Consider the following 25,794-nt stretch of genomic DNA (forward strand, 5'->3'; position numbering starts at 1 on the left):
CTGAGAACAGAGTACCATGCTACGGTGAGGATGAAGCAGCTTTGAGTAGAGTGGTGCTGATGGCTCGGCTGAGTTGGATAGGAGGTCTGAGTGCAGGGTGGTAGGGGAGTGGATGGCCTAGAAACAAGCACCTGTGCATATGACACATTCAGAAGTCTGAGCACAAAGGAGGATCTGGGGAGTGAGAAAAGAGAAGGCAGAGTTAAGAAACTCAAGGAAAAGCTTTGTTAAGAGAAGAGGCACCAGTGATATCAAAGTATGGAAATCAAAACACAGGCAGAAGAGGTGGCCTGATGAAGAAGCAAACACTACTTTGCATTAGCACCAACCATCTCCTAGAGCCAACTGTGCGAGGATGGCATAGACCTGGGAGCGGTGCGGGGGAGGGTGGTTAAGGATACAAAAATGTCAGAAGACAGGCAGTTTCCAGGTACTTGCTTCCCACAGCTCTGCTTGTCTGGCTTTCCCCTCTGAGAAGCCTCACCAAGGCCTGGCTATCAAGACATGACCTCACTCAGGACAAATAAAGAGTGCATGTGGCAATACCCGAGAGATCCCCAGTGATGGAGGAGGTGCCAAAGTAGTAGCCCCGGGGCAGACGGACCCCCGGCACCTCAATGCAGTCCCTCCACTCATGCTTGCCATCGATGTCCATCATTATCTAGAATAAAAAGAAGAGATAAATCAGGGCCATGAATGGAGGTGCGAGGCAGCCCATACCACCAACTGGTCCAGAAAACAAGGACTCACCGTCAGATGCCTCTTGACATAGCGAATCACAAGGAAGGTGTCATAATGCAGATTGCGGACAATGGCCGTACAGCCCCCCAGCTCTGTAGGCCGCCCATCCCGCTCATGATCGTAGCTGAGGGAGCCATTGTTCACCATGGCTGAGATGTAAGGGAATACCCGCTGGGAAAGCAGGGAAGGAAAAGCGGAGGACAGTAAGGAAGTGCTCTTAGGAATGCCTGTACGAACAGCAACAGGAAATGTGCACATACAAGCTGAGCCCCTTCCAGCAGACCAGACGACCACTCTGCCTCATCATTAGCAGCTCCCGAAAACCCACTCTCAGATGGTCACTCAAAGGATATAGCCCAGAAAGCAACTGAACTCTGTACTTGCCTTCAGGAATCCTCCTTGCTACAAACCTGGGGTGGGCCTGAAACGGCCCCTCTGGAGTCTGACTTGAATCCTTCCAGAGATCCCTATTTGCCACTTACACATGGCCCAGGACTGGTGGTTTCCTTTTTATGTATATATACCTATCTCCCCCAACTGCCATGTAAACTTCTTAAAGAAAAAAAATCATACTGATGTGTCTCCACCTTCCCCCAAATCCCCTTCCCCCACCCCCACTCACCCTCCGAGTAAGCATTTTATACACAGCAGGTACTCTGAAAATACCCATTTGATCAGGGAAACCTTTACATTCTGGATAGTTCCTTTCAAATTCTCAAATCCTATAAGCATACGATGGATGCCATGTGGATTAGGACTCAGAAACAGCACTGCCAGAACCGGGCTGCCAGACGGTGTTCTCCAGCCTGGACTGTTCTTAGCTGAAAGACCTTCCAGCCCACTTAAGCTTCCCCTACACATTACTTCTGCCAGCAATACCCTCCCACTCCACTACCCATTTTCCCACCTACTTCAGAGGCCCTCTCTGTCTCTCTGACAGAGTTGTAGGAGGGAATGCTTCCTCAGAAGTGATGCCCTAACCTTTAAGAACCAGCCCAGTGCGAAGGCAGTGCAGAGGCAGAGTGATGAAATGAGGGGAAACACGACACATGCCACTCTTCAGTGACTTCATCATTGTCCTCAACAGTCAACATGCAAGGTGGAGATGCAGTCAAAATCAGAGACTGGTGACTCAAGACAACAGCCACATGGGTGTGAACAGGGGCAAATGCTGGATGGACACGTAGGGAATAAGGGATGGCCATGGTGGGTCAAGACTGAGTACCTGGACTCCTGGAGAATATCGCCTCTTCTGGGCCTGAGAGGGTCCAGCAGGTTATTATAAAAACGAGAGAGGACACAGAAGACAGACCAGGTCAGAAAGAAACAGCCATGGAAGAGCTTTGACCCAGCTGTGGTGGATGAGCAGACCAATCTAAATCCCCAGACAGAATTGTAGGGTCTGTGGAAGGCATTTAGCAAGTCCTACACCCCTCAAAATTGTGGGCAAAACTCTGTGCATAGAGGCTTGTCTGTTTTCTAAGGAGAGGGTCTGTACCATTCTCAAAGGGGCCCACTAGGAAAACCTCTCTGAGGCTTCCAGAAACTTTATAAAACGAACAACACTGCATTGCACAAGAAGGTCCCCCAGTTAGGTCTCTGAGTCAGAAGGCCAGGCCACATGTTTTGTCTGAACTCAGACGACAATATTTCTGTCACAAGGGGAGAGACAGGACTGACAAATGGGGCTAAATTCTTTCAAATTCAAGATGGCCTTTCCCAGGATCTCAGGATACAGCTCTTGCCCAAAGGACAAAAACCCTACCACTTGAGAGACAGTGAAGTTGACTCTACTCCAAAAGGATCATTTACCCTCTAAGTGAGCCTTGTGGACCTACGTTTTCCAAAGCTCTTGTCATTCTAACCTACAACATGTGCGCAAGGAAGAAGCTCCACGGAGGCGCTGTGGCATGGCAGATTTAGAAAAACCCTGAGACTTGAGGATATTCAGCTTTGCTCCGGAAAACCGCTACAGTTCTAAGCTACCGGCAACAAGAGATACGTACACAAGCTCAGGCCAGGCCTGCCCTACGGAAAGGATGTGTGAGGGTGTAAAGCCCGAAGCATTCCTTCCTCTGACACTTAGTGAGCACCTATTAGGAAGGAGGCGCTGTTCCAGGTGCTGGAGTTCAATGGAAAACCAGACAGACAGGTATCTGCTGTCATGGAGCGGACATCCGAGTAGAAGAGACAAACAATAAATAAGCAAATAAAGTCATTTTAGAGAGAGGGGTACTTGGCTGGCTCAGTTGGAAAAGCACGTGACTCTTGATCTCGGGGTTGTGAGTTTGAGCCCCACGTTGGGTGTAGAAGATTATTTAAATAAAACTTTTTTTAAAAAAGTAATTCAGAGAGGGATAACGCTACAAGGAAAAATAAAACAGGTAACATGATAGACTAATGAGGGAATAGCTCTCTGAGGAGACAACATCTGAGCTTAGGCCTTAGTCGTTAGAGGGAGCCACCGAAAGATCTGCAGGTGTAAGAAGCATGAGGTTGACATATTCAAGGACTAGAAGACACCAGTGTCTGAAACACAGCCAGTGAGGGAGCGGTGGGTGTGAGCTGAGGCACAAGCCAGATCACACTGGGCCCTGGAAGCCATACTGAGGAGCGCAGGGTAAGCCTCACAGCAGCCCCCCACTGCTCTACTCTTAGGCCACTTGCAGAATGGGCACAGGACTACAGAAAGGTGCGAAATGAATCAGTGGATGATTGAATTCCCCAAAGTACTCTTCTACAACTATCATTTACAACAGGGAATTAGGAGTACGTTGTCAGGCAGAGTATAGAAATGGGCTTCTGACAAGAACGTTGATCACCTCAGTGAACAATTAGGGAAAAGAAGGCACTAACATGGCCCTGGGTAGCCCATTTATCAACCCCAGTACGCATGATCAGAAGTGTACGTTGCACCTTTCAAGAGGGTGCCTCAGACAACTGTCCTTAACCTACAGCAGCCTTCATCTTCCAAGGCCGGTGAGGCATCTGATTATCCGGGGAACAGCCAGAGGTAAGCTGGTCCCCCAGCATCACCTGGGGGAGCTTTCCAGTTGCACATACATATGGGGCTCTCAGTCAGACTCTCAGTTAGCAGATCTAGAGGGGGGCACAGGTTTATGTGTTTTTCAGAAAGCACCACGGACAGTTGTGATGTACAACCAAATTTAGGAAACACTGCACCAGAGACACAGCACCCCACACCCTTGGAGCCGGAATCTGTCTACTTCAGCAACTCGTGACACGGCCTTCAACTTTTCACCTCGCGCTAGTATTAAGTCTTTAAATGCCCTCTTATTTTCCATGCCCAGTCAGGAGTTCTTAAGTGTTCCTTGGGAAGCCACTAATTTCACACAGCAGCTCATTTTCTTTCCTTGGAAAGCAGCCTATATATATAGCAAGAACCAAAGGCTGAAGAATCACTCGGACCCAGACAAGGTGGTAGTTTCATTCCTAATTTAAGAGTCACTAAAAATTAGGCACTCCTGCCTATCATCCAAATGATTATTGTCTGTAGGGTGAAGAAATATTTCCAAATTTTTGTACTACAAGGACATTAAAAAAAAAACAAAAGAACTCTCGACATGGTGATTGTACCTTCGGCCTATCTTGACTGAAGGGAGACCCCTGAACTTGTAGATTTATAGATCCTATGTTAAAACTCCACAGATCCCAAGCACACGAGTAGCGTAAACCACTAGGCAGAAGAAGGAGCCCCACACGGCTTCTGTAATCAAGGAGACCTAGGTTCTAACTGCAGTTATGCCACTCGGGGTTGTATAACCTGGGCTGGGTTACATTAGCCTTCGAGATTCCGTTTTCTCCCTGTAAGCAGGCAGAATAACACAGAGCTCACTTGGCTGATCATGAAGATAAAGAGATATGTAAATCATTTAGTACAATGTCTAGCATTCAGGAGGGAGTCAATAAACATTCATTTAATCAAAGACTAATGAATTTCTAGACAGAAATACTATTCACAGGTGCTCATATATAAGCACAAAGCCAGGGGCACCTGGGTGAGTCAGTTGGTTAAGCGGCTGACTCTTGATTTCAGCTCAGGTCATGCATGATCTCACAGTCTGTGAGATCGAGCCTCACGTCTGGCTCTGCACTAAGAGCAGGGAGCCTGCTTGGGATTCTAACTCTTCCTTTCTCTCTGCCCCTCCCTGGCTCTTGTGCACATGCGCTCTCTCAAAATAAATAAATAAAATTTTAAATTACTTAATTAAATAAGCACACAGTCAAATATACATCTTTTAGAGCAGTCATTCCCAGGCCATTGGCTGTCAGACACCAGTAAAATCTCCAAAAATATCTTGGGGATTAATGGGCTTGCATTTTCTGACCTACTAAACATTAAAATATAATAATGAACAATAATGACAGAACAACCATCTATAATAAATATTTTTTTAATGTTTTATTTATTTTTGAGAGACAGAAACAGCATGAGCAGGGGAGGGTCAGGGAGAGGGAGATACAGAATCTGAAGCAGGCTCCAGGCTCTGAGCTGTCAGCAGAGCCCGACACGGGGCTCGAACCCACGAACCGTGAGACCATGACCTGGGCCAACATCGGACACTTATCCAACTGAGCCACACAGGTGCCCCTAAAAGAACACCAAAAGAGGGGCGCCTGGGTGGCTCAGTCAGTTAAGCATCCAACTTCAGCTCAAGTCATGACCTCACAGTTCATGAGTTCAAGCCCTGCATTAGGCTCTGCACTAACAATGTGGAGCCTGCTTGGGATTCTTTCTCCCTGCCCCTCCCCCGCTTGGTGCATGCCCTCTCTCTTTCAAAATAAATGTAAAAAGTTGGAGCACGTGGATGGCTCAGTCAGTTAAGCCTCTGACGTCAGCTCAGGTCATGATCTCACAGTTTGTGAGTTCGAGCTCCATGTTGGGCTCTGTGCTGACAGCTCAGAGCCTGAAGCCTGCTTCGCATTCTGTGTCTCCCTCTCTCTCTGCCTCTCCCCCACTCGCACTCTGTCTTTCTCCTTCTCAAAAATAAATACACATAAAAAAATAAAAGAAATAAATGTAAAAAGTTGAAAAAAAGAACTATATAATTTCACAATAAACAAGTTAGCATTTATGAAAATTCATTTACTCTTCCTATTTGTTAGACCAGCAAAACTCGTTACCAATCAATATGAGTTCATGAACCTCTAGAAGCTGCTCGCTTAGAGCAGTTTTTACCAATCTAAGGCATCGTGCAGTTGAGTAAGCTGGCCAAGTTTGCTCTCTGGAACATAGATGTGAAGAGAAGGAGGGTGAGAGAAGAGAGGAGAAAACAACCACAACTACTACTGCCAAGATGTGTGCACAGTGTTCCCTGCGAACGCCAGTTAGTGGTGTGAATGCAAACGGCTAGCACTTTCAGAGCACTTCCTATGCCAGACATTGTGCTCGGTAATGTACACGCACCTATTTATTTAATCCCCGCAGCCTTAAGGGGTGGGATTAGTATCCCCATTTGACTGGTAGGAAAAATAGTGTAAGTAGTGAAACCAGAATTTGAAGCCAGGTAGTCTGGCCCAGAACACTGGCTCAGTCACTGTGCTTCCATACATACGGTTTAGAAACCAAAAATCAAAACAACAAAAACCCCATGTCTCTAATATACCTTGAGACACAGAAATATTAGAGATTTCCAGAGTTTAAAAAAGGAAGGAGATGACAACTGACAACTGAATGTCACAGAGAATCTGGGCTTCTGTTTTGCTACCAAGGACATATTGGGACAATTGGTGAAAGCTGAGTAAAGTCAGCGGATTAAAAATAGTACTGTTACCACTGCTAACTTCCTGATTTTAGTCGCTGTGCTGTGGCTATGTAAGAGAATTCATTTTTAAGAAAAACAAGTATTTAGGATTAAGAGAGCATGAGAGAAGGCAATTTACTCTTAAGTAGTTCAGAAAAAAATTATACACACATGCAGGAGTACACGAATGTGTGTGCACATGCGGGCGCGCGCACACACACACACACACACGCACGCACACACACACACACACACACACACACACACAGAAAGGTAAAAGAAAACGACAAAGAAAATGTAATGAAACGTTCATTTTGAGTAATCTGGGTGAAGACCATTCCTGAATTCTTTGTTGTGTTCTTGTAACTTATCTCTAAGTCTGAAACTCTATCAAAATTTTAAAAAAATTTAATTTAAACGTTTATTTTTCAGAGAGAAACAGCGCGAGTAGGGGAGGGGCAGAGAGAGAGGGAGACACAGAATCTGATGCGGGGCTCGAACCCATGAACCATGAGATCATGGCCTGAGCAGAGGTCGTACGCTTATCTGACTAAGCCACCCAGGTGCCCCAAAAAAGTTTTAAGATTAATCTGAATCTAGTATTTACCATACTCTTATTTTTTCTGTCAAAATTTTCAAAATTAAAAAATGGTTTTTTAAAAACACATTATGTTGGGGTACCTGGGTGGCTCAGTTGGTTAAGCTTCTGACTCTTGATTTCAGCACAGGTCATGATCTCACGGTTTGTTGAGTTTGAGTCCTACGTCAGGCTCTGCATGCTAACAACGTGGAGCCTGCCTGGGATTCTCTCTCTCCCTCTCTCTCCCCTGCTCTCTTTTTCTCTCTCTCTCAAAAATTAATAAACTTAAAAAAAATAAAAACACATTGTATTAAAACACATGGACACATATTATGTTCAATATAACGTAACGTTTTTTGTTTTTAAAAAGATGTTTGTATGCTTTTTGTCTTCGCCTTTTCTGATTTTTTTGTAAAAATCAGCTTTTATATAAAAACAAGGATTAACAAAACAAATGCCTCTTCTACAGCATCTCCTTCCACATCCCCACGGGATCCTCCCCCGGGTCACTAGTGGAACACACTGCTGCTTCCACAGATCAACACTTTTCACACTTTCAAAATACTGTCAATCACCTGTCCTACAGTAATCTTCACCTACCTAACCCTTTACACAGGGATCTGGATGAAGAGATGGCTGGTTAACTCAGCACCACCACCCTATTCGGTGGGTAACCAGATCAGTGAAATTCTCACCACATTACTGGGCAGCATGAGGGGTTCCAACCCTTCTGCCCCCAAACTATTACTAACCTATGCTACTGACTGTGTCCCCAAGTCTCAAAGCTTCTCAAATGAAGGACACAGAAAAATGACACCTCTAAGCCAGCTGACTGCCTAGAAGACCTTTAAATACTTGAACATTATCCTCATCTCTTAAACTCATTGAATTATTTTAATCCCACTCATCTCAGTTGTGACCCCACCAGAATAAACCCAAATAACATAACTTAAGGACTTCAATGGAGTGCTCCAGAATCAGGAAACTCTTTTATCTTTTTTTAAATGTTTGTTTATTTTGAGAGAGAAATAGAGTGCACAGGGGAGGGACAGAGAGAGTGGGAGAAAAAAAATCCCAAGAATCCCAAGTACTGTCAGCACAGAGCCCAACACGGGGCTCAAACTCACGAACAATGAGAACATGACCTGAGTCAAAGTCAAGAGTCAGACACTTAACTGACTCAGCCACCCAGGCACCCTAACAGCAGGAAATTTTAACTTGAGATATGCCTGAAACCCAAGACACTTGAGTTTATAACCCAACTACCCACATTACAAATGCCAAGATTCAGAATATTGTCTAATGTGTATGCCTCAATTTCACTGCTACCCATCATTGTGATAGTATGTGACTATTTGTTTTGAGTGAGAAGATGTATCAACTTTCCAGATCTTGTCTATAGTCCTACTTCGGGGAGCCTATAAAACTCCCAAAAACATAGGCAAAATCCTACATCTCCTGCACCTTGCTGTGGGCCTACCACTTTCATCATATTGTCAAAACCCAAAGAAAGGGAAAGAACTAACCCAGAGCTAAGTGTCCTCTGGAGCACTGGCTCTTGCTTTCTTCTTCCTCTTTCCTTCTTTCACGGTCTCAAAAAAGAAACATTCTGTTCTCCTCTCCTTTGTTCAATTCTAACAGAAAGCCATAGATTTCTACTTCCGTTGAAAACTAGCTCTCGGTGCAGCTCAGCCTCGGTGCTTAATCACATCTAGAGAACTTGCCAAAATCCCCTGGGCCCAGTTTCCAAAGGAGCCTCTCTTCGGAAACACTGCCTCACCTAGGGCTGAAAAAAACCCGAAGTCACATCCAAGCTGGAGGACAAAGAGAGAATTTAAGGCGCTGTGGAACTCCTTTACTGATTCAAAGATTCTTTCTGCCAAAAACAGACAGACCAAGAGGGATCAGTATCTTCATCACTTAAAGGAATGTGTCTTTTAAATGGATGGCATTGTATTATCAATTTTCTTCTAGTTTCAAAGGAGAAAAAACAGTTATCACATTAAGAAAATATGCGAGGAGCATCTGGGTGGCTCAGTCAGTCAAGCGTCTGACTCTTGACTTTGACTCAGGTCATGATCTCATGGTTCATGGGTTCAGGCCCCACACTGGGCTCTGTGCTGACAGCTCAGAGCCTGGAGGCTGCTTCCGATTCTGTGTCTCCCTTTCTCTTTGCTCCTCCCTCATTAATGCTCTGTCTCTCAAAAATAAATAAAAGTTTAAAAATTTTTAAAAAAAGAAAAGAAAATATGGGAAACACCTCATAGACAAACTAGACTTCTTAATTTTTTTTAATGTTTTTTATTTATTTCTGAGAGAGAGACAGACAGTGTGAGCAGGAGAGGGTCAGAGAGAGAGGGAGATACGGAATCTGAAGCAGGGTCCAGGCTCTGAGTTAGCTGCCAGCAGAGCCCGACGCGGGGCTCAAACCCACAAACCGTGAAATCATGACCTGAGCCAATGTCGGACGCTTACCCAACTGAGCCACCCAGGCGCCCCTAGACAAACTAGACTTCTAAGCTGGTGTGATCTGGGAAGGGCAGTGAGCTGTTTCTGCCTCCTGGGGTAAGACCCAAATACAAGTCTCACCAGGAAGAATGAGGGCCACGGCTCAAAGGACTGCACTTCTGTGCTCTCATTCAAGAATAGCCTCTTGTCATACTTTGATTTCAAATGAAGGAAGACCTTCCTACTTTAAGACTGCTACTGAGTTCCCTGTAACTTTTCACCAATATCTGGGTTCTCGTGAGAAACTGATGATCATCAGCTGATGACTTCATAGTGCCAAGAAAAGATCAGGTCATGTTTCAATCAGTGTTTTTTAAAAATAGCGATGCTAAGATATAATTCATATACCACATAATTCACCTAAAGCCTATAATTTAATGGCTCTTAGTACATTCGCAGAGTTAAGATTATGATTACTACAATCAACGTTAGGGCATTTTCATCACCCCGGAAAGAAACCCCAGACCCACCAGCAGTCATTCCCCACCCCTCCCGCCAGGCAAACCATTCATCTACTTTCTGTCTTTATAGATTTGCCTATTCGAGACATTTCATATACATGGGATCATACAACATGTGGTTTTTGGTGACTGGCTTCTTTCACTTGGCATATGTATTCAAGTGGCATCCACATCAGAGGACCTATCAATGCTTCATTTTCCTTTTAATGCTGAATGATATTCCATTGTATGAATACACATTGTTGACTCATCAGTCGATAAGACATGGAGTTAAATGTTTCTTGGCTATTATGAATAGTGCTGCTATGAACATTCATGTAACTTTTTGTGTAGACATAATTTCAATTTCTCTTGGGTATATATACCTAGGAGTGGAATTGCTGGATGATATAAACTCTATATTTAGACATTTGAAGAACTGCCCAACTGTTCTCCAAAACAACTGCTCCATTTACATTCCCACTGGCAATGTATGAGAGTTCCAATTATTCCACATCCTTGCCAGCACTTGTTAGCCTCTATCTTTATTTTAGCTATGACTAAATAGCCACAAGTGGGTGTTAAGTAGCATCTCATTTGGTTTTGATTTGTATGTTCCTAGTGGCTAATGATGTTGAACATTTTTTCATGTTTGTCAACCCTTTGTATATCTTCCTTGGGGAAATACCTATTCAGATCCTTTGGTCTTTTTTTTTTTTTTTTTTTTTTAAGATTTTATTCTCAGGGGCATCTGGGTGGCTTAGTCAGATAAAAGCCTGACTTCGGCTCAGGTCACGATCTCATGGTTAGTGGGTTCAACCTCCACATTGGGCTCTGTACTGACAGCTCGGAGTCTAGAGCCTGCTTTGGATTCTGTCTTCCTTTTCACTCTGCCCCTCCCCGGCCTATGCTCGTTCTCTCAAAAATAAAATAAAAACATAAAAATATTTTAAGAAATCTCTACACGCAATGGGGGGCTCAAACTCACAACCCCCAGATCATATGGTCCACCAACTGAGCCAGCCAGGCACCGCAGCCATTTTTTAACTGGGTTGTCTTTTTTACTATTGAACTATATCTAGAATACATAAAGAACACGTCCCTTACCAGATATAGGATTTTCATTTATGTTTTCCCACTCTGTGGGTTGTCTTTTCACCTTCTTGATGGTATCTTCCAAAACAGGAGGTTTTAATTTTAATGAAGTCCAACATGAGTTGTGAGTTTTGGTTTTGGTGTCATATCTACAAAACCAATGCCTGATCTAAGTTCATGAAGAATTAGCCGCTTGTTTCCTTTTTTTTTTTTTTTTTAATGTTTTATTTATTTCTGAGAGAGAGAGAGAGAGACAGCATAAGCATGGGAGGGTCAGAGAGAGCGGGAGCTACAGAATCTGAAGGAGGCTCCAGGCTCTGAGCTGGCTGTCAGCACAGAGCCCGACAAGGGGCTCGAACCCTTGATCAGTGAAATCATGACCTGAGCTGAAGTCGGACGCTTAATCGACTGAGTCATGTTTTTTTCTGATAGTTTTATAGTTTCAGTTTTTACAATCAGTTCTTCAGTTCATTTTGAATTACATTTTGTGTATGGTGTGAGGTATGGAACGATTTCCTGATTCTGCATGTGGATATCCAGTTGTGTTAGCACCATTTGTTGAAGGTAGTTCTTGAAGGTAGTTCTTTCCCGCATTGAATTGTCTTGATAGTCTTACCAAAAATCAACTGATAAAAAAAAAAAAAAAATCAACTGATCACAGGGGCGCCGTGTGGCTCAGTCAGCCAAGCATCTGACTTCAACTTAGGTCATGATCTCAACGTTTGTGAATTAGAGCCCCACATCGGGCTTGCTGCTGTCAGGACAGAGCCCACTTTGGATCTTCTGTCCCCTCTCTGCCCCTCTCCTGCTCACACTCTCTCTCTCAAAATAAACATTTTTTAAAAAATCAATGGTCATAAACGTGAAGACTTATTTCTAGGCTTTCAATTTTATTCCATTGATCTATAGGTCTATCCTTATGCCAGTACCACACTGTCTTTATTACCATAGCTTTGTGATAAGTTTTGAAATGAAGAAGCCTAAGTTTTCCAACCTCACTCTTTTTTTTTTAAGTTAAAAAAATTGTTTTAATGTTTTTTAATTTACTTTTTGAGAGAGAGAAATAGCAAGCCAGGGAAGGGCAGAGAAAGAGAGGGAGAAAAAGATCCCAAGCAGGCTCTGTACTGTCAGCACAGGACCTGATGTGGGGCTCAAACCCATGAACTGTGAGATCATGACCTGAGCCAAAATCAAGAGTCGGATGCCTAAGTGACTGAGCCACCCATACACCCCACCAACTTCACTCTTCTTAATCAGTATTATTTTAGCTATTCTGGTTCTCTTGAATTTCTGTACTGATTTCAGGATCACTGAATTTCTTTAACAAAGCCAGCTAGGTTTTTGATAGCTAGGACAAGTATCAAATCTGGAGGCCAATATAGGGAGTGCCATCATCTTTTTTTTTTTTTTTTTTTAAATATTTTTATTTATTTCTAGGAGAGAGAGAGAGAGAGAGAGAGACAGCGTGAGCAGGGGAGGGTCAGAGAGAGAGGGAGACACAGACTCCGAAACAGGCTCCAGGCTCCGAGCTGGCAGCCAGCACAGAGCCCGACGCGGGGCTCGAACCCACGAACCGCGAGATCATGACCCAAGCGAAAGTCGGACGCTTAACCGACTAAGCCACCCAGGCGCCCCGGGAGTGCCATCATCTTAACAATCTAGTGGACACTTCAACAACATGGAATTTAACTGCACAGGTCCACTTCTATGTGAATTTTTAAAATATAAATACAATACTGTAAATATATTTCTTCTTTATGATTTTCTTAGTAACATTTTCTTTTCTCTAGCTTACTTTCAGAATATAGTACACAATACATATAACAGACATAATGTGTTAATCAACTGTTTATGTTATCAGCAAGGCTTCTGGTAAGCAATAGGCTATTAGCACTTAAGTTCTGGGGGAGTCCAATGTTACATGTGGATTGTCGACTCCATCGGAGGTCACTGCCCCTAACCCCTACACTGTTTGAGGGTCAACTGTACTAAGTTTTCTGATCCATGACATATCTTTCCATTGACTTAGATCTTTACTTTCAACAACATTTTATAGTTTTCACAGTGCACTTTAATTTGTTAAACGTATTTCTAAGTATTTTACTCTTCATGATAGTATAAATGGAATTGCTTTCTTTCATTTTCTGACTGCTCAATGTCAGCAGCAGAATTGATTTTTATATGTTGATCTTGTAGCCTACAACCTGCTGAATTCATTTATAAGTTCTAGTAGTTTTCTTGTGGATTCTTTAAGATTTCCTATGTACAAGATCATGTTGTCTACATATAAGAATACTTACTTCTTTCTTTGCAACGTGGATGTTTTTTATTTTATTTTCTTACCCAACTGACCTGACTAGAACCTGCAGTACAATGTTGAATAGAAGTTAAGAAGAACAGATATACTTTATTTCTGATGTTAGAATGAAAGCGTACAGTCTTTCACCGTTAAGTACATTAGATGAGGGTTTTTCATAGTTACCCTTTATCTGATTGAAGAAGCTCCCCTCTATTCCTAATTTGTTTAATGTTTTTGTTATCATAGAGGTACTAGGGGCGCCCAGCTGACTCAGTTGGTAGAGTGGGCAACTCTTGATCTCAGGGTTGTGAGTTTGAGCCCCACGTTGGGTATAGAAATTACTTAAAAATAAACTCTTAAAAATAAATAAATATAATAAAGAGATATTAAATTTTAACAAATACTTTTCTTACATCTATTGATATGATCATATGGTTTTTGTCCTTCATTCTTTTTTTTTTTTTTTTAAGTAGGCTCCATGCCCAACATGGGGCTTCAACTCTTGACCCTGAAATTAAGAGTTGCACCCTTTACCGCTGAGCCAGCCAGGTGGCCCTGTCCTTTATTCTATCAATATGGCCTATCATATTAATTTTCAGATTTTTAAAGCTTTTATTTATTTATTTAAGTAATCTCTACACCCAACGTGGGGCTCGAACTCAGGCCCCGAGGTAAAGAGTCATATGCTCTTACAACTGAGCCACCTAGCCGTGCCTTAATTTTCAGATTTTAAAGCAAACTTGAATTCCTCAGATAAATACCATGGTCATGGTATATAATCCTTTTTATGTTGTGGTATTTGGTGTGTTCATATCTTGTTGATGATTTCTACATCTATATTCATAAGAGATTTTGGTCAGTAGTTGTCTTTTCTTGTGATGTCTTTATCTGGTTTTGGCATCAGGATAGTACTGGCCTCAAAGAATGAGTTGGTTAATGTCCTCTCTTATATTTTGTAAGAATTCTTGGGAAGAATTGGTATTAACTCCACTTTCTATGTTTGATAGAATGAACCAGTGAAGCTTTTCTTTGTGACTCATTTTTTATTACTAATTCAATCTCTGACCCGTTATGGATCTATCCAAATTTCCTATTTCTTTTTCTTTTTTTTTTAATGTTTATTTAGTTATTTTGAGAGAGAGAGAGCACAAACAGGGGAATGAGAGAAAGAGAGAGAGATGGAGAGAATCCCAAGCAGGCTCCACACTGTCAGAGCAGAGCCTGACGCAGGGCTCAATCTCACAAACAGTGAGATCATGACCTGAACTGAAATCAAGAGTCAGACGCTTACCTGACTGAGCCACTCAGATGCCCCAGATTTCCTATTTCTTCAACTATTATTTTAACAATGACTTACAATCTGGTAACCTCACTATGGCACAGGTAGTACCTTGAACTCCCAAACAGCAAAACACTTGACTCACCTAAATTATAATTCTTATATTGCTGACAAGGAAACTGAGGTTATATGACTTTTAACAATCTGTCCTGATTTCAGAGAGCCAGGCCCACACTGAACTCCCTTACCTTCTTCTTAGATGCATTACCAGTTACTAATAGTTTCCCAGTATTTCCTCATGAATAAATGTGGTAGCAAGTAAGCTGAGCAACAAGGTCATATGCTCTGGTGACAAAGAAACAAGAAACCATAGAAACATTTTCCCACTACCTTGAGGGATTTGATGACTTGCTCCACACCCCCATCCTGACAGCAACTTGCCCTCCTAGTCCAGCACATCTTCTATGGAACATGTGCAAGTTTCCAAAAGGTGCCATATACCCTCTTCTTATGTGTTTATGTCTGGAATCAAACCCTCTATTTGTGTATCACTGACAAATTTTTCAACCTTTCTGCACTTCAGTTTCTTCCCCATAATGTACAGATAACAATAATATCTACCCCAAAGAGTTGTTACACATATATATACTAAACATATAATATATACAAATATATATATATAATAGACACACAATATACACAATATAATATACTAATAATACATGTACAAGAGTTTGAAACAATGCCTGGCACCTTTATGTATGATATCAAAATAAATCACACTGCCACCAAAACACACTTGATTTTACCCTATAAAATAGTTCCAGGTGTATATTTTCTATACTCTGTACATTAGAACATAAGCTCTCAGAACTGAAATTACATAGGAGATGACATGAGAATAATAAATGTCTCCATTCTCAAGGAAATCAATCTGCAGAAGAAACAATGGAAAGAAGGGAGGAGGCAGAGCACCATAATTAAAAGCACAGTCTCTGGAATCCAGTGGGCCTATGTTCAAAATCTGACTCCACCTTACATTGGCTGTTCCCTTGAACAAGATAATTCTCTAAGCTTCTGTACTCACTAGTAAATGGGGAAAAATAATACTAACTCTAGGGAGTTTTGATCAGAATTAAGGCATTATTTGTACGTACCTGGCACATAATGGCCACCTAATAAACAGAAACCACCTTTATGAGTTTTCTTAAATTTCATTTTAATAAACAAATTTGATTAACAAGTAAGCTCCTACTATGGAAACAAGGACCTGATGTTGATCCAAGGGTTCCCAATGCTGGCTATACATGTGACTCACCTGGAAAGCTTTGAAAAAGTAAGGTTGCCTACACTGCACCGAAGACAAACAGAATTTTACTCTCTGAGACTAGGGTCTGGGCATCAGTATTTTCATTTTTAAAATATTTTTACTTAAAATTTTTGTATTATTTTTGAGAGCATGAGTGGGGAAGGGGCGGAGGCGAGGGCAGATAGAGGATCCTAAGAGGGCTCTGTGCTGACAGCAGAGAGCCCGATGTAGGGCTCAAACTCATGCCTCATGAGATCATGACCTGGGCCAAAGCTAGAGAATAAGCTAGGGAGGGGCAGAAAGAGAGGGAGATACAGAATCTGAAACAGACTCCAGGCTCTAAGCTGTCAGCACAGAGCTTGACACAGGGCTTGAACTCGTGAACTGAGAGATCATGACCTGAGCCAAAAATGGACGCTCAACCAACTGGGCCACCCCCAGGTGCCCCTGGAACTCAGTAATTTTAAATGCACTCCAGGTAGAGATGCCTAGGTGGCTCAGTCAGCAAAGCGTCTGACTTTGGATCAGATCATAATCTCACAGTCAGTGAGTTGAAGCCCTACGTGCTTGCTGCTGTCAACACAGAGCCTGCTTCAGATCCTCTGTCCCCACCCCCCTCTCTCTGCCTCTCCCCTGCTCGCTCTATCTCTCAAAAATAAACATTAGAAAATAAAGAAATAAATGCACTCTAGGCAATTCCAATGAGCAGCTGGGAGTGAGAACCATTAACAGCTAGCTAGAAAATTTGATTTTTTATTTTTTTACCAACTGAAACTAATTTTACTGATTAACATCTACTCTTCTTGCGAAATAAGGCCGTCAGATCTGCCCTCTCAAATCAGAATTACTATTATCTGATGCTGAAACGGAACCTGAGGGAATCTGAACAATTTATTTCTGGGAGAAGCAGAGGGCTAGGTTTAAAACTCCAGTCAAGCCCTAAAGCCCATACCTCTTACTCAGATGCACTTCTAACTACTACTATTTCCTCAGCATGACTGCAAGCCTAGTCATCACATTCTCCTCACTAAAATCCTTTAACACACTTACCCCCTTAGAATACAATCCAAACTCCTTAACAGGAACACCTCTCTTCAGAATTTGGCCCAACAATGTGCATGGGGAGGATGAGTCATGAACATTTGGATGGCTCTGGTGCTGGTCTGAACACCCAAATCACTAACCACCCAAGGAGACACTGCTCAATCTCAGTGGCCAGTCAACTTGCCCAACAGGGAACAGTGTTAATACTAAAGAATGCAGTGGGAATGGTGGCCCCTGAAATTGTGCGACTTGGCAAGACTCTGGCCCTGTTTTTCTTTCTAGCCTCATTTCTCTCTGACCCCTTTTCCCCTAATACTCTGTCCCTTCTCTCACTTTATCATCTTAAAACACGCTTTTCCCTCTGCATGGAATACTGGTTCCTAATTCTGCAGACTTCAACGTAAATGTCACTTCCTAGAGGAAGTCTTCCCCACCACCACCACTGCCACACTGTCCCGCTCCAAGTCAGACATGCCTCTGGGTCTTCTACGGCACCCCACAGTTCCCCATCGGCATTCTCACACCTCAGTGCTACGGAGTGCGGGACTGATGCTGATCTTGCTCACTAACTTCCCCCTTCTAGAAAGCGCCTGATGTATGGTGGCTTGAAGAGGAGCCCAGAGGCAACGAACATGGAGAAGTGACTCTGTAAGTGTCCCACAACAAACGGTAACTCTCCAAACTCAGGTCTCTCGTTCCACCTCCCTCAGGTGAGCTCCGTGGGCAATGCTAAAAATCATTGAATCTGGGTGTTGCATATATGATGATGTATTCTTCCAATTTTGTAAATAAGTTTGTTATTTTTCATATAAAGCTTTTAGGGAAAAAAAGTAAAGCGACTGCTGTCTGCATCCCTAATCCTGCCTTTCTTGCCAACTATTATATAGCTATCGGATACCCATAAGCAACCTGCCATCATCATTTTCCTACCATGTGGTAGCAGGGCCATCAGGCAAAGAGTAAAAACCTGTTGGCAGTCTAAGAAAGTAGTAAAGAGCCCTAGGGCCAGCCGACAAAAAGCAAGAAGCTCCGGCCAACAGCCAGATACCAGATTGCAACAAAATGCTAGGACTCCATCAATCTCCTTTTACCACCTTTCCCACAGGAGAGCAGACCTGCCGTTCAGGTCTAAAAATAGGAAGAAGAAGAAAAGGATCCTCGAAAGAATGAGCAAACTGCAGAAGAGAGTACACAGTGGTGATCTATTAAGTCAGGGGAGCCGGGTTATATAAATTCAGCTGGCTCTGATGCCGGCTAGTAGCCCAATCACCAGCCAGCCAAGCAGGCTCAATTCCAGCAGCTACCTAACGTGCACAAGAGAACACTGTGAACACTAAAGAAAGAGCCCCCAGTCACAACAGTCATTCCCAAAGGTCTGTGCACCATAAACAATTCTGTCTAGAAAATGCTGACAAGGATATTAGCTTTTCACATTCAACAGATGAAGAAAATAGAAAAGAACCCCTCACATTCTATCCCCTGTTCCCTCACGGACATCCCTGAGGCAAAGGACTGTGATGTCAGTGCAGCTGTGACCTCAGCTCTGACACTTGCCATTTACCTCTTGCTGCTTCTCCTCATTGGGGTACGTGTCTACAAATACTCCCAGCCCCACAAATTTGTCCATGTTTCCAAACACAGGCCCTAGAGAGAGAGAAGAGATGATGAACAATGAAACAAAGCCAAGAGGTGATAAAGGAATAACATATCACTATGATGGAGGAAAAAGTAAAATTCAAATGACTCCCAGGGCCTCTCTTTAAGAAGAGAAAACGTATGTAAAAGCAGCCAGCACGGTGCCTGGCCTGTGGCAAGCACCCAACAAAATCTGTAGCTGTTTGGTATTGAAGGCAGGGGAAGAGAGAAGGCCACTGCAACGTTGTTTAGCACCACAGCTGCTCCCTGGTCCAAACTGGTTGCTAAGGCGCCCCTGAAGAATTCTGCTTCGCAAACGCTTGGTGACAACTATGCCCCTGAGAGAGAGCTGAATTCCCAAGTTCCACTTCTTGTTGCAAAAGAGATAAGGTCAAACCAGGTTGAGTTTGCCATGTCCTTGGAGCAACAGCTCCCACACAACTCCGGACTCGGGGAGTTCTGAGATCGTACACTGCACATGCTCGGAAGAAATCAGCTCACCCAATCGTGGGCGTTCGGGAAAGCCACCGCTTTCAGCCGGCCGACAGGCCACGTGGCCTCAAAGGGAAAGCAGAAGGAATGAATAAGCAAGAAGTTGTCCCAGGATGAGTCAAGTTCAGCTGCTTTACTAGGAGTCAGACCCCATTCTAGAGACTAGACAGGCCGGTCTTCACCCACAGACATCAAGGGGGTGGCAAACTGCTGGCGCTGTGGGCACATACCCTTCTCCAAAAGAGGGCACGTGAGAAAGGAGGCCTGTGGCACCCCACACAAGAGCAACCCAGGGTCCCAATACCTGGCTGCATCCGATCCTTCGTGTACCAGATTGCCAAGCCATCCCCATGCAGGTTCTTCTTCCCTTGTCCATGGATTTTGAAGTGCACCTGCAACTCCCAGTCTCTCAGGAAACATGGCTGAAGAGAAAAAGACACCAGAATCAGTGAAGTGTGTGAAATGTGAGACCCCCTCAAGCCCTCACCAGCAGTCTAGAGACTGGGAAAACATAAATGCAGGTAACACAAGGTGAAGGGTTGAAACTGAAATCTGTGACTTGCTATGTGCCAAAATTAAACAGGTTGGGCCGTTCAACTGTATATGATATCTAATGTGGAAAGCGAATAAACCTCCCAATTATCTTCAGTATCTCCTAATGGAAACAGGATAGTGCTCCAAAGTTGGAAAAGACAAGAGACTGTCAAGTTAGACAGCTGTGACCCTGCAGCAGAGCATCTCAGCCTACAGAGTACAGGTGGCTGAATTAACACTCATTTGCAACTTGAGGTCACCCCTCTGACACAAAGACTCTAAAAAGCCTGGATTTCAAGAAAGGTCAAAGCCTCATTCGTTACAGAAGAACAAAAAAAAGCTAAGCCATTATGCAAACGTTTCCAGGAATTATTAAGCAGATATATGAACAACTCTAATTAGCTAGACTTGTCCTTATGCCAAGCTGAGGGGCAAGCCAGAATTCCCCAAGAAGGAGTAAGTCCCAGTCTCCCAAAACATCATGCCCGTGGTCAAGAAGCATAAATGCACCAAAGGAGAACACCGCCATCCCCATCACAGGGACAGCTTCTGGTGGAAAAACATGGAGGTGGTACTAATCAGACTCTCGTGTTTGTTGGGGTTTTGTTTTGTTTTGTTTTAACTGTGTATCAAAAGCTTGGGAAAATGGAAAAGGACGTAAGTGGATGGTTAAGTGCTCTAAACAGTTGAACGCTTTCAAAAGAATGCGGACTAGGTATCTGGTTTAGAAAGGCTCCTGATTAAAGGTCACTATGAAGAAAGAAGGGAAAGAGGAGCAGATAGACCAGCAGGGTTAACCCAGCAGCTCTCCAAATAGAATGTTCTGGCTCTCGAGCAACACACTGCTAGATCATTTTTAGTATTCAGTTTTAATTTCTGGGAAATCTTCCAAAAGTGTTAGTACTAGGAATACATAGTCAAATGAAAGGGGTGAGGTTACTTCTGAATTCACCAAAGAACCTCCACTAGCTTACCCTACCCTGATGAGCCCAGTCTCTGTGTTGTCATTCTGCATTCTCTTTCTGTTCTTGCACTTAGGCTTCAAGACAAGAGTGAAATTCAGTGGCAGGAAGCTGCCCCTCGCCAGTGGGTATCATCCCCTTGGGACAAGGGCAGGGCCAGAGACGTTCACACTAAGCCCAGAGGTGTCTGCTACTTATCCTCAGTCTCCTCTAGCACGGTGCCACACACTTTTGCTCAGGGCTATGTCTACCAGTGGTTCTGAAACTTGGCTATACATTAAATTCATCTAGGGAGCTTTTAAAATTCCCATGACCACAGGCATCAACCCCAGTAGACAGCCAAATCTAAGAACCACTGTTCAAACATACACATCCTATTCAAATAACTCAGAAGCAACTCCAAAGCTCATTCTGATAGACAACAACAACACAACAACAACAACAACAACAAAAAACAACAACAAAAAACTCACAGTATCAGAGAATCTGAAAAAGGGCAATATAACTAGATCCTAAACTCCAACAGCTGCCAAGAGTTCTGTAAAAGCAGCTAGCAGGACAGCCCCAAGTATCAAGCCCTAGGCATAATCATTTAGTAACCCAGAGACCTCATCAATGAAACCTACATATAACAGATGCATCATGTAACGATGTACGTTTCTCTAACCATTTTAACTTTCGAAGGCTTTTTCAGGTCTATTGTCTTATTTTATTCTCCCAATAACCCTAGTGGACATGTAGAAGGTATTATGAAGCTCATTTGGCAGATGGAGAAACTGAAAACACAATTAAGTTAACAGCCAAGGGCTCACAGTGTGTCTGTGATACAGCTAGATCTAGGACCCAACCAAAGCTGTCAACTGCCAGCCTTTTGCATCTTCCACCAGAACACACTGGCCTGCACTCTGTCTAAGAATGAGAGCAACACTACAATCTGGGTTAAGAGGCCAGCTTGTGCAAATAGCTCATGGAGAAACTTCTCTTATCCCTCTGCTCTGTCAGAATTCTCTGCCACATACAATGAACAGGGAAAAGAGACAGTTCTTTTTTTTCTGAGGTTCATTTATCTACAACCAATGATAAAAACCACGAAAAAGTAAGTTCTTAGCTTATGAGAACCCAAGAGAAAGTATTAAAGGATGCCAAGGTCCTTCTGAAAAGTAAAGGGGTTGTAAAAGATTTAGAAAGAGCCCTGGAAAGCAAAAAGAAAGCATCATCTTACACTTGTACAAAATCACAGTGCAGCCACACCAGGAATACTGCATTCACTTCTTGCCGCCATACCTCAAGGAAGACAATGTAGCTAAAAAAGGTCCAGAGAAGGACAAAAAAAAAAAAAAAAAAAAAAAAAAAAAAAAANAAAAAAAAAAAAAAAAAAAAAAAAAAAAAAAAAATGACCAAGGGCTCAAAGTGGCTTTCACATGAAAATAAAATTTAGAATTAAACTCTTCAAAGTGAAATAGAGCAAGGGCGAATCCTGGGATGAAGTTTAGGATAAATCTAAAGGAGTAGTCCTCTACTTTACAAAGTAATTAAAAGTGAGTTGTTAATCCAAGAAGTAATATGATCAGGTCAATAGGGAATTAAAGACATTTCAGAAAACCGAACCAAAATGGATTATTTGCTATAACTGGGGCAATCAGAGCATTTCCCTACATAATCTGATTTCATTATGAAGGTCATCATATTCTCTGAAAAATCCCTGAAATCCCACAGAAGATGGAACACTGGGGATAGACAGTAAATTAAGTCAATATGCCACTGGTGAGCTTTTTAGGACTTTGTGGGTCAGCAACACAGGAGGGAGAAAGATTCTTACCACCCGGTTCCACAGGGCACCCTGTTTACTTTGCATATCTGGGGTAAGGCGGATATATTGGGTCATCACCATGGCATTGCCCATCAGATTCCACAGTGAGGAGCTGCCTGTGCCCACACCTACAGGGAGGAAGTAGATAAGTTCATACTCTTCAGCACCAACCCGTTCAGAAAGCAAGGACCCTCCTAAAGCTGGAGTCCTCATCATTTGCTCCCTTTCACGACACTCAGTCTCCTACCTCCGTCACTCATAAATCTCAAATCCTTACCATCTTGACAGCTTCCTTTTCACAAAGCCCTTCTCAGGTGAAGTCATCACATCTATCACTTTATCCACGCCACCATAACCATAGCTTAGATCCATTCCTCCCACTTCATAAGTAAACTTTAGCACCATAAAAGAAAAAAAAAAATGTTCCCAGTTCTACTAAAAAGAGCTTGACCTTCAGGCTTCTGGGGCTTAATCACATTCTTTCTTCAAACAATTCAAGTGCAGGGGCACCTGAGCGGCTCAGTCCATTAAGCATCCGACTTCAGCTCAGGTCATGATCTCCAGGTTCGTGGGTTTGAGCCCCGTGTTTGACTCTGTACTGACAGCTCAGAGCCTGGAGCCTGCTTCAGATTCTGTGTCTCCCTCTCTCTGCCCCTTCCCTGCTCGCTCTCAAAAATAAATAAACAATAAAATTTTTTTTAATAAAGAAACAATTCAAGTGTGAAGGTACTGCTTCCAGGACCTCAGGCTGTAACCCTGAGTGTGAACTTTCGTATCTGTGAGACAGCACAGATGAGGCACTTGATGTACCTGCTGAGTGAATAAATGATCACTCTTAGCAGCCGTGGATACACTCGCACTTTGAGTTCTTGTCTGCTGTCACACACTCCAATGGGGAAACAGACTTGTTTCTGCACCGATTTGGTCTTCTTTGTAATTAACTATATAAATGTTCTGGTTGATAAGCTGTACCTAGGAGCCTAGGAGCCCTAAACACAGCAAAGCTAACCAGCCTCTCTGATCAATAGGGCTCCTTGGACCAGAGAACAGGTGTTTTCACCGGCAAAAGGATTGTATCTTCTTTCTCAGTCCAGCCTAGTTCTACTTTATTTCTAGCACATCTATAACTCCATCCAGAGACCGGCTTTTTGCTAGTGGCCTTCAATCACTTTCCACCATTTGCAGTTCCATCCTTCCCACATTCCTCCTATCGAACTCCAACCTCCCCTTTGTCCAGGCCTGATGCTTGTGGCATCCAAGCCCGGCTTCGACTTGCTGGAAACTTCCAAAACAGGGTTGGGAGATGGGGGGAGTTGACCCCTGCCCTTGCGACCCGTGGCTCCCAAACGCGGCGGGAGTCCCCGTGGGCCCCCACCCACCGGCGGGAGTTTCCTTAGGACCATGAAGCCTTTCACCACCCCGGTCTCTACCGATGAGCTCAAGTCCGGTAGCCCTCCCCGTGCACGACCACCTCGCCCGGGGTGCCTCACCCTGGTAGGGCTTCGACAGCGAGTGTTCCCGTTTCAAGTACTCGAACGTTTGACCCGCCCCGACTTGCCGTGGCCCCTGCCCAGACCCCAACAAAAGGAGAAGGAGCAACATCCTGGACCCATTCGGAGCCGATAAACGCCGCCGCCACCGTTGCCACCACCCAGAGGGTCCCAGAGTCGCCGCCATCTTTCCCAACGCTGTCCCTTCACTAAAAGCCCGCCCCGTCGCCCAGGCCATTAGCCCAAGGAACCATCTGCCCCGCCTCCCATTGGCTCTCGTCGAGCCCCCGCCCCCGCAGGTGAGCATCTCATCGATTGGCTGGCTTCGAGATCAGTTGCCTTGCCAACCGAGGAAGGGGCGTGGCCTAATGCCCGGATTCCCTTATTGGCGTTCGTCCCGTGGTCCACTAGGCCTGCTGGGATACGTAGTGATTTCCATTTTGTCTTAGCGTTCTAGAGTAATTTTAAAGAGATAAAATGTTTCCCCCAGTTTCACACAAACGTTCTATCCTCTCTGCCGTAGTACCCTCTTGTCTATGCGGAGCTATCCGTCAGGCTGTAGAACTCAAAGGAGAAATAGGCGAATCCACAATTACTGTAACTGGACAATTATTAGGAAAACTACCAAATTTATAAAAGACTTGAACAGAACAAAGAACTTGACCTGATGACATTTAAAGAGAATTCCACTCAACAATACATTCTCTTCAAGTGCAAAAGAAACTTTTACCAAGATAGCCTGGGCAAAACAGGGTCGCCTGGGTGGCTCAGTCGGTTGAGCATCCGATTTCGGCTCAGGTCATGATCTCGCGGTTTGTGGGTTCGAGTCCTGCGTCGGGCTCTGTGCTGACAGCTCAGAGTCTGGAGCCTGTTTCGGATTCTGTGTCTCCCTCTCTCTGACCCTTCCCTGTTCACGCTGTCTCTCTCTCTCTCTCTCTCTCTCTCAGAAATAATTTTTTTAAAATACATTAAAAAAAAGATAGCCTGGGCAAAACAAACAAAAAGCAGTAAAAAACATAAAAATACCTCCGAAACTTAAGAAGAAATGAAACCACACAAAGGATGTTCTCCTATCATGATGGAATTAAAACTAGAAATAACTGAAAGATTTCTGGGAAATCCTCAAATATTTGGAAATTAAACAACTTCCTTCTTTTAAAAAATGTTTATGTTTATTTTTTAAGTTTCTTTAAAGATTTTTAACGTTTATTTAGTATTGAGAGACAGAGAGAGAAAGAGCTTGAGCATGGGAGGGGCAGAGAGAGGCGGAGACACAGAACCTGAAGCAGGCTCCAGGCTCTGAGCCTGATAAGGGGCTCGAACTCACAAACCGCGAGATCATGACCTGAGCCGAAGTCGACGCTTAACGGACTGAGCCACCCAGGCGCCCCTATGTTTATCCAAAAAAAAAAAAAATTTTTTTTTTATTACATTTATTTGTTTTTGAGAGACAGAGTGAGACGGCGTGAGTGAGGAAGGGGCAGAGAGGGAGGCACAGAATCCGAAGCAGGCTCCAGGCTCTGAGCAAGCATTCAGCACAGAGCCCGACGCGGGGCTCGAACCCACAAACCGTGAGATCATGACCTGAGCTGAAGTCGGACACTTAACCGACTGAGCCACCCTGAGCCCCTGTTTATTTATTTATTGTTTTTTTACGAGAGAGAGAGAGAGCGTGAGCAGGGGAGGGCAGAAAGAGAGAGAGACATAGAATCTGAAGTAAGCTCCAGGCCCCTTAAACAACTCATAAATAACTCATAGAGGAGTAGGAAGTACTGAAGGACTGCAGTAAGTCTTCCAAGAAATGAAACAGG

The 25,794-nt window shown here is 43.6% G+C and overlaps 1 protein-coding gene across 6 annotated transcripts in view; it reads right to left on the reverse strand.

The window, feature by feature from the left end:
• The window catches only part of LMAN2L (lectin, mannose binding 2 like), an 81,594-nt gene extending 57,424 nt beyond the window's left edge, over positions 1-24,170 (reverse strand). For 4 of the 6 annotated variants that reach the window (XR_005528478.1, XM_039232426.1, XM_039232425.1 and 1 more), the window contains exons 1-7: positions 23,984-24,170; positions 22,503-22,621; positions 19,492-19,609; positions 18,622-18,704; positions 1,967-1,999; positions 751-912; positions 547-661 (exon numbers count right to left, since the gene is read on the reverse strand). Coding sequence is in view for 5 of the 6 variants with exons in the window: in XM_039232426.1 (XP_039088357.1) it covers positions 547-661; positions 751-912; positions 1,967-1,999; positions 18,622-18,704; positions 19,492-19,609; positions 22,503-22,621; positions 23,984-24,170 (817 nt within the window). In the remaining variant the exon portion in view is untranslated. Of the gene's footprint in view, positions 1-546; positions 662-750; positions 913-1,966; positions 2,000-18,621; positions 18,705-19,491; positions 19,610-22,502; positions 22,622-23,983 lie in introns of those variants that run through there. The other 2 variants (XM_039232424.1, XM_039232427.1) reach the window with 2 other exon arrangements.
• Between the last annotated feature and the right edge of the window lie 1,624 nt (positions 24,171-25,794).

The sequence above is a fragment of the Hyaena hyaena genome, unplaced genomic scaffold (assembly GCF_003009895.1).
Source record: "Hyaena hyaena isolate Hyena2069 unplaced genomic scaffold, ASM300989v1 scaffold_64, whole genome shotgun sequence".
Lineage (NCBI taxonomy): Eukaryota > Metazoa > Chordata > Mammalia > Carnivora > Hyaenidae > Hyaena > Hyaena hyaena.